This window comes from Corythoichthys intestinalis, chromosome 8 (genome assembly GCF_030265065.1).
Source record: "Corythoichthys intestinalis isolate RoL2023-P3 chromosome 8, ASM3026506v1, whole genome shotgun sequence".
Taxonomy (NCBI): domain Eukaryota; kingdom Metazoa; phylum Chordata; class Actinopteri; order Syngnathiformes; family Syngnathidae; genus Corythoichthys; species Corythoichthys intestinalis.
The window spans coordinates 27,286,822-27,302,701 of record NC_080402.1 but is presented as its reverse complement, the minus strand read 5'-3'; the positions used below and the strand labels follow the sequence as shown (position 1 = coordinate 27,302,701).

The 15,880-nt window shown below is 38.6% G+C and overlaps 1 protein-coding gene across 27 annotated transcripts in view; it reads right to left on the bottom strand.

Moving 5' to 3' along the window:
* LOC130920019 (receptor-type tyrosine-protein phosphatase delta-like) overlaps positions 1-15,880 on the bottom strand; it is a 401,349-nt gene that overhangs the window by 80,380 nt on the left and 305,089 nt on the right. For 16 of the 27 annotated variants that reach the window (XM_057842767.1, XM_057842771.1, XM_057842776.1 and 13 more), the window contains 8 exons: positions 14,515-14,532; positions 12,930-13,040; positions 5,002-5,013; positions 4,303-4,572; positions 1,931-2,040; positions 1,463-1,660; positions 265-390; positions 35-182 (listed from right to left, as the gene is read on the bottom strand). In XM_057842767.1, the coding sequence (XP_057698750.1) occupies positions 35-182; positions 265-390; positions 1,463-1,660; positions 1,931-2,040; positions 4,303-4,572; positions 5,002-5,013; positions 12,930-13,040; positions 14,515-14,532 (993 nt within the window). The remainder of the gene's footprint in view (positions 1-34; positions 183-264; positions 391-1,462; positions 1,661-1,930; positions 2,041-4,302; positions 4,573-5,001; positions 5,014-12,929; positions 13,041-14,514; positions 14,533-15,880) is intronic. The other 11 variants (XM_057842774.1, XM_057842785.1, XM_057842795.1 and 8 more) reach the window with 3 other exon arrangements.

The window sequence follows — 15,880 nt, the reverse complement described above, 5'->3', positions numbered from 1 at the left end:
AGAAGATGACATATTGAAAATTCTGGTGTCTTACCACCAGTTTTGGCGATGATTTGCAGATCCTGGGAAAGAGGGCCGTCTCCAACAGAGGTGAAAGCCAACACTCTGATGTAATATGTCTTGTTAGGAGTCAAACTCTGAATGGTAATGAAATTGGCACTCCGCACCATCTGCTTCTCCCACTTCATAGAACCCATACATAAGGCATTGTATGAACAGAGGTATTGACACAGATCAGGTAACTTTTCAGCCACAAACAAATACCTGGTTCACTGGCAGTGTGTTGTCTGAGGTGTAGTACACCCTGTAGCCCACTACCTGCCCGTTTGGTTCCTCTGGCTCATCCCAGTGGATGATTGCAGTTGTGGTACTCAGCATGCGACCTCTGACCTGAGAGCCCAAGAGCAAAGATTTAAGATTGGAACCATTAATACTTCTAATTAAAGTAAAGGTCAAGTACTACATGCAAATGTATCAGGAAAACTCATCATCTTCGTATCCTACAGGGTGGGGCAAAGCAACTTGCTTATTTAAATTTTACACTCTGAAGCGATGGTTTCTCTGAGGATAGTACAGATGGACTTATTTAAGAGGGTGGGGCTTAAAGTTTGGTTCTTCACGTATGTTATTTATTTTGTGTATATTTTTCAGGAACCCCAGTAAGCATCATGAAGTGGACGAAGTTGAAACGCGCTTTCGCTGTTGAGGCATTTTTCTCAAGCGAGCAATAAAATCGTGTGGATTAGGTTCCTGTACTATGGCTAATTTATAGGGCTGAAATTTCAATTCTTCATGGAGGAATCGTCTCACAGAACGAGCAGACAACCCAAGAGCAGATGCATGCTTGTGGGCAGACCGTTGGGGAGACCTAAAAACAGATTGTCTAACCGCATCAATGTTTTGGGGTGACCTTGCTGTTCGTGGGACACCAGGTTTCATTTTCCTTACACCACGCATTTCCCTGACCTTGTTTACCCGTGAAACAACCGACTGCTGGCCAAGAACACGGGGCAATATTGAAATGTCTATGGAATGCACATTAAGCTGCGACAATTGAGCTACTGCTTGAAAAAAATGCCTCAACAGCGAAAGTGCGTTCCAACTTCGTCCACTCCATGATGCTCACTGGGGTTCCTGAAAAATAAACACAAAATAAATAACGCACGTTAAGAACCAAACTTTAAGCTCCACCCTCTCAAATAAGTCCATCCCTACTATTCTCAGCGCAACCATCGATTCAGGGCGCCAAATTAAAATAGGCAGGTTACTCTGCCCCACCCTGTACTATCATACAACAGTAGGAGATAAAGTCATTAGCCCATGAAATCTTTACAATGGACACATTATAATTCGATCACATTTTTGAACACCGCAATATCATCTTTAGGCCTAGAGTAAACCTACAATAATGCTCATGCTATGATAATACTTATGATACCAGACAAGTAGAATTCAACCTTACTTGTCGAGGAGGTGAGGAGGGCGCCTGCTCTGCTGTGCGAGCCTCCACCACTTCGCTGGAGGGACCCTGCCCGATGGTGTTAACAGCTGCCACGCGGAAGTCATAATGGGAGTAAGGGCTCAGGCCACCCACACTATAGCGAGTGGTGGCAATGCCATCAATCTCTTTATAGGGGTCCTCGGAGCCTTTGGAACGATGCTGGGGCAAGAGAGAGTTCATCAAGATATACAGTAGACATAATAACACATGGACATTAAACAACACAGTTTGATTTATGACACAAGCTGAGGGATGATGATCTGGAGATAAAGTGTTGGTCACACAGCATTACACAAATAAATGCCAGCAGAAGGAAACTGTAAGACTGTGTGGACAAGTATCGTTTTGTTTCATTTTCATACACAATGCATATTAATTCAACTTGGCTTGAGACAATAGATTTAGCAGCTTTGTGTTGCTGTCACTTACTTGTATGATATAATAAGAGACAGGTTCTGGGTTGCCAGAGTCCCAGGTGAGAGTGATGCTTGTTGCAGTTCGCTCAGTCACGACAGGTGTGCCAGGAGCCTTAGGGAGAGCTGAAGGAATGACAATGTTACAATTTATTGGCCCTTGAAATTGAATACACATGTGAACACAATGAATATGAATAATGAAAATAACTCAAAAGATTTACAAGCGCATCACTTAGACTTCATGTTGAAGATGCCTTAAATTAGTATTGCTTCTCAAGTGGTTGAATAGTGAATTGTGACACAATATTACCACAAAAAAACTATTGATGATTTTGGTAGTTAAAAGAAATATAGTTATAACAAGATAGTGGTATACAGTATTTGTTAATGACTCACAAAGGGAATAGCCAAGAGGAAAAGAATAATAATAATATTAATAATAATAATGATAAAAAAAAATATCATTACTAATTTCTTAATAGCTAGAACAGTGGAATGAGTACCATTTATTGTCCCTTAAACATGTAAACATTATGCGAAGCAATCAGTGAATAAAATTTTAGACGGTAAATAATGTAAAGTAATAATTAGGGTGGCTCAAACTTTTTGAACAATTCAGTACAAATTTGTTAAGTACAGTTCAGTTGTATTTAACTTTTAGGAAGGATTTTAATCTTTGTTTTCAGACAACAGTTCCATTTTTATTTAAATTTCTTGTTTATTTGAATACTTATTTTAATATACAGTATATGATTTGCTGTTCAATAATTTAGCAATGAGTAAATAATAAATCCAAGATTTATTATTGCATATTACACAACTTTTTTCGTACGCCCTAGCAGTGTTGTTTTCGTCAACGATGACGACGACGAAAATCTTTCGTCAATGAACAATTTTTTCACGACGATGACGTCACAATGACGCGCTGAAAACGTGCCTTGAAAGATTAAAACATAACAAAATGGATGCCAGTTTTTGTCTGACGACACGAGAACGAGATAAAAATTCACCATAGTTTTCGTCATAAATTCACAATGTGGGGTATTTTCTAATTGTATGTGTAGTTAGCTCGTATTTAGCAGTGTTTGGTCTAGTCACTCATGTGACGTGCTGTGCCTCCCCCCCGAACAACCCCCGCCTCACATGCACGCTTCCGGACTCCTTTTGTAAAACATATGTGTCAGGTGCTGCTTGGTAAGTTTTGCTTTCTTATCTTGGCTATATGTACCATGTTGCTTTAGCCTTTAAAGGTCTGTGCTGAGTGATCATCACACACTAAACTAACTTGTAGCTCAAGCATAGTGTTTGCGTTAGCATAGCGTTCGTGTTAGCATTAGCATTTAACGCGGTGACTTGGTGGTCTTCTTCTTGGTCTTATTAAACTCTTGGAAAACATTTAACATACAGTTTGTGGCGTCCAGGTGAGTTTAATTAATTGCAAATAACATGCTGTTTTCCTGCTAAGTGTGTATTACCAAAATGAAAACGCAAATCATGATATCCTTGTCGACTCTACAGTTATGTGCTTGTCTGTCATGTTCATTCGAAATTGTTGGAAACCTTTTATTTATTTATTTATTCATGGACTAAAACTTTTGAAGTATATAGACTAAAATTGTCGACTAAAACTAGATGAAGAGGAACACATTTTGAAATTACTAAAACATTTCTAAAACTAATACCTGTATTGGCCCGAATATAAGACAGCCCTGATTATAAGACGACCCTCTCTTTTTCAAGACTCAAGTTTGAAAAAAGACTTTTTGAACACCAAATTAATTTTTATACAGAAAATAATTACAGTACATGTGAAACAAATGGTTATAACAATATATTTGAGAGAAAAAGCAGGTGTTTTTGCCTCATTTAAATCTAATATCTGAACATTTAAATATGTTAACTAAAGTGCAAGCATATTCGTAAATGAATGGCTTCTGGTTTTTGAAATGTAAATAAACCAATCTATTGTGATAAAACATCAAAATTGCAATAACTGCATTAACCATCAAAGTGAAGTTTAACTTTAACTACAGTCTTGAAACAAATCTGAATAAGGAAAAACAATGCAATAAAATAATGCAAACTGGTTAAACTTGAGAGTAGCTGAGATTTGTCATGACAGAACTTCGCTTCAATGATATCTGTTGCCATCTAGCGTCATGAATGGGTATAACGTCTAGACCGCGAATATATGACGACCCCCACTTTTTCAGTCTTAACTCAATCCAAAAAACACCGTCTTATATTCGGGCCAATACGGTAAGTATTTTCATCCAAAAGACTAAGACAAAAATAAAAATTCCAAAAACAGCACTGTGTTCTAGGGACAAGTACACGCTTGGTCAAGAGACACTTTCTCATCCTACTGAATGGTGGCAAACTCACCCTTTACAATAATCTGCGCCACTGCCTCAATAACGCCGAGGGTAGACATGGCAACACAGGTGTAATTATTAGACTGCCGCACATCCGTCAGTTCAAGGACATTACGGCCGATGGGCATATCATCCTCTGGGGTTAAATCCTCTGCTCCCAGCATCCACTTTACATAGGGCATCGGTGAGCCTACTGCCACGCAGGTGATGTTGACGTTACCCCCTGGCATGATCTCGCTGTCCGCTGGGGGAATAGAGAAGCGAGGGGGGACACGACGTACTGCAGAAAACCAGGAAAAGACGCACTATTAGACAATTAGCAGTGTGTGGTTACTGTAAGTAAAGTGCAGTACACAGGATCACAATGGGGACCTGTGAATGTGTTTTCCCGGTGCTTTTAATTAAAATTTCGTGGCAATCAGAAAAGACAGAACAGTTAGGTAAGTCACCATTTGGGCACATGTGATATGGAAATGTTTTATTCATGGAGTTAGCACCGGGAAATAAATATTTTATGCATGACAATATGAATGATACCCACAGAAAAGAAAAAAAAGCACAGCAAAATGCACGTGCACTCAGGAAAAAAATACAACACACAGCACATACCAGGCGAAAACATCAACACAAATGGTATCTTGATCGAAAAATAAAAAGAAACACTCAATAAAGAGATTCAATAGAGTCACACTGGCTTCACAGTACCAACCTTCTCGGAGCTCTGCCGAGGGAGTAAGGACAAAGCGGGGGAGGTGAATGGAAGGGTAGGAGGGGGGAAAGGAGAGGGAAAATGGCCAATATCAGAGAAGAGACAGGGAGAGAAAACACGTTAGACACAGGAGCACGGCAATAGACAAGAGGGGAAGCTCAAAAGAAAAAGGAGGAAAAATCAGAAGCTGTAGAGGGCCAGTTTGTCGGTGAAAGCCCGTCACAGCCTGTCAAATGCTCACTTGAATGCACCAAAACATTTTAGCCAGCCTGCAAATACTAGAGACACATCACTGAATCTAGTGTTTGTGCATACACAGTACATATATCTAGTAGAGAATGACATTTATGTGTTCGAAATTGTACATTTAGTTGTGTGTGTATATTTGTAATCCCTGGAGCGAGCAACAATCAGGCTGTTTAAAGGTTGCCTTTTGTTTTTTTTCTTTTCCTTTTTTCCCCGAGTTGGTTGGTGTGGCAACAGAGCAAAAGGCTTCAGGATGAAAAATGTCTTCAAGACTCAAACATTGGTCGGGCGTGTGTGAGAACGCGTGCTTTTAAAGTGCCCGAAGAGGTGAGGCGCTTGTCAGATTTTGGCTAGAAACATGAAGAGTCCTAACCAGACGATGATTTGTTTTCTCTTCGAGGTCTAAAGGCTAAGAAGGGAGGGCAGAGAGATTAATAGCCTCAGTAAAAACACTCAGCCCTGCGTTAACTCTGAGGAAAGACGACCCTTGTTTTTGGAAGCCCTCTCTTTTATAGCTTGGCAGTGAATTAGGTTAAATGATATAGCGAAGTGTATCTTGTAACAAAATAAAAATTATAATTTGATTAACACGCATACTATCTGGAAAAGACTAATAAAAATATACTTCAGTGTACAAAATTTATAAGGTATAGGCTACATGTGGTTTTGTAGTACTGGTATCTATATTACCTAATTTATTACATTTTAGTCCATCAACAGTTACTGACCATACTATCACATTATGCCGTTTTTATTTGACTACTACTGCTACAATCACACAGTTTATCATTATTGCATTATTTATGTGCTGCAACCAGTTTAGGGTATACCTCTTGCCTGAAGTTAGCTGGGGTAGCCTCTGGCCAGTGTTGTTAATCTTACTTTAAAAAAGTAATTAATTACAGTACAAATTACTTCTCCCAAAAAGTAATTGCGTTAGTAACTCAGTTACCTGAATGTAAGAATAATTGATTACTTGGCAAAGTAACTGGTGATAATTTTCATGTTTTTTTTTCTTCTTCCTAAAATAAATATATAAATTAAAAAAAAAAAAAAAAAAAACGGTCACACAATGTGAAGTTTAAAGGGTTTTTGGGACAATTGGCCCTAGCCCAATTCTTTGCCCTAAACTTAACTAGACACAGGGGTATTGCGGATATTGCGATAACTAGATAGTAACCTTTGTTATATGTGGAAGTCATTTAATGTTGTGAATCAACCGTTAAAGTTGTTAAAACTGCTCCGGTTAATTGCATTAGTCCCATTCCGTCTACTTTTGACAAGTGTAAGTTTTAAAACTGTTTCATCATTTAAAGATAGATTTAAGTCAAGATTTTGCCGATTTAGGAGCATTTTAGATAAAAAAAAACGTAGGTTCGCTAGGAAGTTTCTCCACAACAGAGCCTTTCTGAGAGGTCTACTGCTTTAAGATGGCGGCTGTTTACTAAAGGATCTAGGTCTTTATACATGTCGCCGTGTCTGTCATTTGCATCTAGTTCTATATTATGTGATATCTACCGTAGCATCATGTGGGTGTAGTTTGTAGGCTATCGGCTACAGTCAGGTATTATTGGAGCCAACTAGCATCGCGTTTGCAACACCGTCACAACTCCCTTGCCTCCTCCCCACTCCTGCTCTGCCCTCTCGTCTCCCTAAATCCGTCTCTCTCAGACTTTTCTCGCGTCATTCAACCAACATAATATCGCATAGTAACGCACGCCTTTCGCGCCCCAGTAACGGTAACGGCGTTGCCAAGATGAGAAAAGTAATTAATTAGATTACTCACTACTGGAAAAAAAAAAAAAAAAAAAAAAATTCTAACGCCGTTATTAACAACACTGCCTCTGGCACCCCGTGAACCTTGTGAGGACAATTGGTATGGAATTATTCCTCTAATTTTCACTTAGTCTGGGACATTTAACTATTGAACTACACAGTTTACAGGTAAATGCAGCAGTAGCTAGTAGAGGTGGGAATCTTTGGGCACCTAACGATTCGATTACGATTACGATTCAGAGGCTACGATTCGATTATAAATCGATTATTGATGACACCCCCCCCCCTCCGTTATTAGCTGCTAATGTTTTGTACATTAGTTACAAAAACTGAAAAAAAAAAAGAAAAGCCTCGCAGGCCTAAATAAACGACTATTTCAGTATCAAGTTAACAGTTAAAAACAATAAATAAATATACTCAAATCCCCATTCTGTATCAGCAGCTTTAAACTACATTCAATTAATTTAATATTGTGAATCAACCGTTAAAGTTGTTAAAATTGCTCCTGTTATTCCATAATTTCCCTTTTGTCTACTTTCGACATGTGAAAGTTTTAAAACTATTTTAAAGATAGATTCAAGTCAATATTTTACCGATTTAGGAGTATTTTAGATAAAAAGTTAATTAGGTTCGCTTGGAAGGTTCGCTACAACAGCCTTGCAGGGAAGTCTACTGCTTCAAGATGGCGGCTGTTTACTAACTCCTGCATCTAGCTTTCTGCACATGTGCTGCTATCGCCACTGAGTCTATTTTGCATCTAGGCCTATATAATATGATATCTACCTTAACATTATGTGGACGTACTTTGTAGCAGCTGTCGGCAGCAGTCAGGTATGTTGTTGTTTTTTTATCTCGCGGCATGAGTTGAGCTAGAGCCGTGAGTTGAGCATTGGCATTACCCGAGGGGCCGGGTAATGACAAGCATGATGTTTAGCTACTCTCGCTCCGTTCCTCATTGCGTCCTGAAGACCGCGCGGCGCGCTGAGTGTGTTTTACTTCCGCTTTACTTGACATATTTCAATAATCAGAATTTGGATGTTTGTGAATCGTTCTCGAATCTTCCACGGACGAATCGCGAATAATCTAAGAATCGGAAATTTCACACACCTCTAGTAGCTAGTGAGTTGCTTTGGTTAACTTATTTTCTCCACTTCGTGTACATAGCTTACTAAATGATAGCATAAGTGTTTGCTTTCTTAAGTGTATTGTGCTGAAGACATTTACAATGGTAAGTTATTGTTAAGATCATTCCAGCCACCCTAATTTTATTCAAGTAAATAACACACAACAATTAGAGTACAATCCAGTCCATTAGGCTATGTTCAGACCGCAGGTCATATTGAACGAATCCGCTTTTTTTTCATATCTGATATTTTTGTGTGATCGTTCAGACTGCCTTTTCCCATTAACGCTGTTCAAGAGTCACACCTCTGTGCAATAGCTCGCAGTCCACCACACACTGAGCAAACTGACCCGCATGGACAGAAGTAAAAAAACAAATGACAGTATCTTACACATACTGCGTGTACGTTATTCAATGGGACCCTTATTTTGTTGCCCCCTCCCCAGCACACACAAAAGAAGGACGACACAAATAACAGACTTAAATGATCCTAACAGTTTCCTCAAATATGTCGTGTTATTTTAATATATTTAAAGAATGAATACAACATGCATGTACATGTTTATATATTGATTATAGACAGCATGCCCTCACTCTCCGGCATGTAAGCAATATTGACATATAACACTACGCTCATTTTGTTTCTCTGCGAGGTGTAACGGGAGCACAGCACTATTGCAACGGGGGAGTTAGCAGATTAGCCTTAATTACCATTTACTTCCCTAAGTGCACACAAGCAGAGCACAACAATATCAGATTATATTTTTATGCCATGAAAATGCTACTGGTACCTAGTGCAACACAAGCTAACCATGTTGGGGGCAGCACAGATGTACCAAGCACCTAGACACACACACAATGAAAACCAGTCCTTCCATAGCAAACTTTAGTCTATGCTGTCCAAGTTTTTTTTATTATTATCTCACTCTCTTGCTGACGTAATTGCCGTGTGAATTATGATTTGACTTGAGAGTTCAGACCGCAGCCACATTCCAAAAAATGTGGCTTATATCAGTTTTAAAACCACATACGAAAGAGGCCTAGATCGGATTTGAAAATATCCTCTTCCATGCGACTCGGTTCTTCCAGACCATCAATAAATTGTCTCACTTGAGGTGGATAAAAGCTAAAAAATTGGAATTGGGGTCACTTTAGCCCAAGGGTCGGGAACCTTTTTGACAGAGAGAGTCAAAACACCTAACGTATTTTAAAATATGATTGCACGAGAGCCATACAGTGTATATATAGCGGAAAACACTCAGGTGACTTGAAGTCCCGCTCTGAGACCCCCAATTTGGCCAAATTTCCAAAATTGTCCTATGTGCATGTGTGATACATATTGGAAAGCTTTAAATCTCAATTTTCTGGGGGAAAATTGAACAGGAGGGCATTTAAAAATAAGAAAAATTTTAAACAGCAAAACTCGAACTAGAGGTGACAGCATAAGAGAGCATAATTAAAAGATGTCATGATTTAAACGAGATATTATCGCATACTTACCTGTTTTCGATCCAAAAACTCCATGTAGCATGTATCACCGAGTGTCAAGACACAGCTGTAAAAGGCCACAGCCAGATTTTTGGGGGATTTTATGGGTGAAACATGGTAATATAATAAGATTTTCTTTTCCATATATTTACCGTTTTAAATGTTTTTTTTTTCAATTTTTCTTTGTTTGGATCGATTATTCATTATTTAAAATATTGGGGAAAGTACCACATAGTACCACAAAATATAGTGTACCACAAAAATAGTATAATATAGTAATATAATATAATAGTATAATAATAGTAAAATATAGTACCACAAATATCGGGGACAGTAACAAAAAAATAAAAAAATAAATAAAAAATAAAATAAAATTAAATTTAAAAAAAACAATTAAGCGATAGCTATGAGGTAGATATCCGTGACTTATTTACAGACGCAAATTTTTTAATTGTGATGTAATTTGTTTAAAAGTTTAAAATATGCGAGTGAATAATTTTCTAGTCATTTAAAAAAAAATATTAGACATCAATTAATGATTCTAAGCTAAAAACGACAGACAATTCGAATACTAAATATAAGTACTTACATTCTTTTTATGGCTGGGTTGAAATAAAAGCGGTTGCGCGGCATCTGTAAACGGGGGTCTCCAGGGTAAAACGGACAAATTTAAAATAGTTTGGGGGCTAAATGCGCCATGAAACTGTTATGGCAGCAAATAGACATATTATTCACTCAAACACAATCGTTCTTTTGGGTTAAAATACAGCACTTTATAAGAGGGGTGCAAGAGCAGAAACTGCTTTTTCAGTCTTGTCTTGTGTTTTCCGCCCCCCGGCCCCCCCCCAAAAAGTTTAAAAATGGTAAATATTTGAAAAAGAAAATCTCGACCACTACTTGATGTCTGCGATTTCTGAATCGCGACCCTTGTTATATTACCGTGTTTCACCCATAAAATCCCCCAAAAGTCCAGCTGTGGCCATTCACAGCTTTGTCAGAGTTTTTGGATCAAAACAAGGTAAGTACGCGATAATAACTCATTAAAGTCCTGGTGTCTTTAATTCTACTCTCTCATGCTCTCACTTGGAGTTAGGGTCTATTTGCTTTTTAGGCTTTCAAATGATGTATCACACATGCATATAGGACAATTTTAAAATTTGGCCACTGAACTTCACGTCACCTTAGTGTTTTCCGCCACGGCGAGAGTGAGGAGACGCTCGGCTTTTACGAGCAGTTGCTGAGTTGTGAATGAAATCTTCAGAAAACAACAATGAAAGCCTGACATCATTACTTGGGATTAGAGCTGAAACGAATCCTCGAGCAACTCGAGTAACTCGAGTTTAAAAACTGATCCGAGTAATTTTATTCACCTCGAGTAATCGTTTATTTTGACAGCTCTAAGCATCACGTTTTGCTAGGACTACTTTTAATGCGGGACAACGCGCTGTCACGTGCGGAGAGGAAGAAGAGGAAAAAAAAAAAAAACTTACCGCAGCCGACAGCCGCCACAAACGACGCCGACGTTGCTAAATACTAGCCCCCACAATGCTACATTGGTAACAGGTAGCATCTGGTGCGTCTCATAGAGATCACATGTATGTTGAACTAGATGCACAGTGAAAGACTAGGCCGCGTCTGGGCAGCGTTAGCAAACAGCCGCCATCTTAAAGCAGTAGAGCGCTAAGCGCTAATAAAGAGCGCTAAGCGCTAATATATAAGATTAACGTTACTGTCACTACTAGCTCACCTTACGTTAGCACTGCGGAGGGCTAGGTTTCAATTAATTAAGACCGCTTTCGATGCGTGGCTAACGTGTCTTTCATACAGGCTTTAACATAACATAGCGTTGTGGCGTGATGAGGGTGTCAAATAAAAACTCAATAATGCTAACTATCAATTTTAGCTCAGTAGTCATTGCTGGATAAAACACCAAGTAGCACTAGTCCCTAATGTGCTCCAATACAGCCTGTATCATACATTTATTTTGAACAGTGCAAAAACTCAAAATCCTATCAGGACTTACAGTTTAGACTGACTTAAAACTTAACTAGAACTTAAAAATGGCTTGACACAAATAGATATTTAATTGAAAAACGTGGGAAAAAATCCAAACTTTTAAGTGATGTGTGTTATCAAGCGTAAAGGCATTTTTAGGTGTGTTATATATATATACATATATATATATATATATATATATATATATATATATATATATATATATATATATATATATATATATATACATATATATATATACATACTTTTAAAAAATAAGATCTAAAGGTTTTTTGAGTGAAAACAGTGAATTAGGCATTTTTTAAAATTCTAGTTACATCTGAGATGCAATTGTTGGCTGTTTTTAACAATATACATCAAAAATAAAGACATTGATTGACTGAAAATGATAAAATGTCTTGTTTTCTCATGTATATCTATAATTGCTCTTCACCTAAAAATATATTTGTTTTATCCGATTACTCGATTAATCGATAGAATTTTCAGTCGATTACTCGATTACTCAAATATTCGATAGCTGCAGCCCTACTTGGGATATTACAATTGTTGCTCAGTTTCGCACTCAACACTTGGAAAATAACAAATACGCATGGTGTGGTACTGCGTATATTTCCCAGAAGGCGAAACCCCAACCGGGGGGGCTGTCCATAACATTGGCAGAGACATGTGGAGTCTCTGGGGGCAGCCGTTTCGAGTCTCACTCTCCTGGAAGTGGCGGCAATTTTGACAGGCGAAAAAGTCATGAAATTGAAACTGATTGTACGCCTCTGTGACTTGGGGGACCACACAGATAACTTAAGTGGTTTAATTTTCCCCTACGCATTTTTTAAATACTCCAGTACTCCTCAGCATTGAGTTGGGAGGGGCCAGTCCCGCTGCTGGCTTAGCGGAGACTTAACGCGCGAGACAAGCTCCGTACCAATGCCCATCTCCGTGCAATCGGCGACGGGAGCACCACCAATGGGCACTGTATTGAAGCATATTATTGCGATGTACATTTGAAGGCCCATGAAAAATGTGTGAATGCACCATCAGCTCATCACAGCACGTTCATATAAAGCGAGCCGGCCAGTTCCACAACTACAATTAAGGGTTGGCGGAGATCCAAATTCACTTATTAAAAGAGCCAAATATGGCTCACGAGATGTAGGTTCCTGGCCCCTGCTTTGGCCTGTTGTGTGAACATAGCCAAGTGTAATAAAATTTTGTGTTCTGGTGTTTCAGGGACGACAGATTTTTCCAATTTAATCCTTCAATGCTGTTCAAAATATCATCTTACCTCGAACATAGAGGTTTGCTGGAGTAGAATAGCGAGTTCCATCACTGTTGGTGGCAACACATTCATACTTGCCCTGGTCAGACTCTTCGCTCATTTCAATCTGCAGTGCACCTGAATGCAGGAATGAGGAAATGAAAATATACAGAGAAGAGGACAGAAACACAGAAACAATGAACAGACAGTTATGAAAGGCACCATAATCTGATAAAGAACATGTATTATTATAAAGGAAAAATGATTTTGAATATCAGCAAAAAGTGAACTCGGTGAGGGATAGGGCTAAAAAAGAGCCCGTTCAATGGGGACACATTTCTGTAACTGTCAGCAAAAATCTCCTCAAAACAAAGGTCAGCATCCTGATTTAGAAATGACAGGGAAACAAAAAGTCCATAAGAGGGAATATGGTTCTTCATGCAAGACAGAAACAAATAAGCCAAGCAGTCAACATGTTGAGAAATCCTGTCAAAAATAGCCTTTTGAAAACTGTCTGAAAATTGAGATGCCGTTATCACTTTTCAAAACCATTGACATGGCAATAACACAACCCTGACTTTCTCGGATCCACCAATGGGATCAGGAGTGTGATGTCATTAAATGCACACCCAATAAAAGTGGTGAAGAAATGAACTGATCTTTATTAAGGCCAACAGATAAAAAAAATAAACGACATACGCAAAGCCTTTGGAAGGGGGCCGATGCTTTCTCACTCCCTGAAAATAGAAAAACTGTCAAAAAAGTCAACCAGAGGGTTTTTTTGGATGGTATTGGAAGGCAAAAAAGCGCCCATAAAAACTTTATCAAAAAAGTGGTTGTTTGGGGCTTTTTATCAGTAATGAGAGAGAAGAGAGAAAGCAATGGTTGTAAACAAAACAAGAACTCATGGAGAAATGTGTTTGTGTGCGTCTGTGTGTGTATGCAAGCAGAGTGATATCTGAAAGTGTGTCTTCACCATCTGGACATTTTGGGTTGAGCGAATAACAGCTGGGAGGGAAAACAAAACTGGGAGATTTGATTGGGTAAATGTAGACAAGGTGGAAGAAAAGGGGGCGGGATCACGCTTAGGTGAAGACCATCATCCCCTCCAAAAATAGAAGGAAATCAGGTCACCAAAAAAAAAGAAGAAAAAAAGGCTAAGAAAACTTGATCATTGTCAGCCTAAACGAAAGAACATAAATAGACACCATGCTTTAGACTAAAGGAGGGGCTTGTTGTTAGAAACTAATTGATATTAAGGTGATGGGTACAAAGGAAGGATCACTATATGATGATTAAGGTAGCAATGGGATTTTGTTAACGAGTGTGGCTGTGACATGATTATATGAAAGGATGAGCAAATAATGATAAATTGAGAAAAGGGAAGGTGATTAAAAGTCATAGTATAATGAATTGCTCGCTCAATTCCAATCCTTCCCTCCCCTTGCTTCTCTTCCCACTGCAGATGTGAAGCAGCTGGATGAGTGGTTACCACTATGGCAAAACACAGATTCACTCATCCTGAGCTGCTTTCTACATTGGCGCAAGGGGAAGCAGAGGGTTGGAATGGAATCAGGCCACTGTGTCACGTTGGTCCTCCCAGCAGTCTTACCTCGTATGGGCGTGCCACCTGAGTGGGCAATGAATGCACGAGATTAGAGAGGGAGAAGAAGAAGAAAATGTTAGTGCCACAGGAGGGGAAAGGGGACAAGGGAGGGATACTGAAAGAACTGGGGGAGTAACTTGGAAAGAAGAAACAAATTAGATAGAGAGAGGAAAAAATAAGAAAGATAACTAAAGACAGAACAAGCTTAAAGAGACAGCTTGTAGAAAGACAGAGTGACAGAGCTATAAAGAGATGGGTTATTGAGTGGGCTTCATTGATTTGCAGCACAGTAGTAGACGTGAATGTACTGTCTAAGACGCTGAATACATTTCACGCTCAGAATTAGCCTACACGTCTCACATGAGGATCAAAATCAAAACTCTGTTGTGTAAATGTGTACTTTAGGGTTTTTAACTTTCAAAAATGTCTGTGTGTGTGTGTTTGTAGGGGAGGTCCAAACCTCCGACATATTAACACTATTAGGCACACGATGTACCATTGGCCTAAAATCTTTCTGGAGTGACCAGAAGAGGTTCTGACATCGAAGACATTTACAATGATCCGCAATGTCAGCTGTAAATGTCAAGATGAAGCTCCAATGAATCAGAGTGTAACAATGCGAACCAGAATTTACAGCAGTCAGTTTAGACAAGTAAAAGACAATTTAAAAATCAAATTTGAATCTCTTGATTGATAAATTATCAAACTTGTTTCACATTGATAGATCCTGTGGGATTCATTTCGCTCGAAAATATTATTACACCTTAAATTAATCATGAGACAACAATGAATCCACTGGTGGATGCAGGAATGTCCCCAAGCTGACCTCATTTCATATGCCTCTTTTCCACTAGTATTTGGTCCTACCTACTCTTTATTAGCCGTGGTGACAAGCTTAGTGGCAACTCAGACCATATGGGTTACATTTAATTTCAGCATCAAATTAACGTTTGAGTACAAACATGGTTGAAAATGAATGATCCATCCCTATAAAACAAATATATACTACTAATATCGGTTTAATCTGTTCCTGTGCAAAATTTTGGTTTTGTTTTTTGCTTTGGATGTTGCTCCACTACACACCAATGTGTCTAATTCACTGCATTGGTTAATTTTCTTGCTTCTTTTGCTCACAGATAAAATGTTTATTCTTATGTAGCCAATAGCCACATCTGGAGAAGTTAAGATGTAATTAATTGGCATGTCTCCTGTTTATGACACGGTTTTTAGTTTCCACTACCTTTTCTAACTGGAAAACTGAAAAAAAAACAACAAAAAAACCCCCCAAAAAAACAAAACAAACAAAAAAAAAACATTACAACTTACTTTGTGTATGTTGAAGATAATTCATTCATACATCTTTCGTACCGTT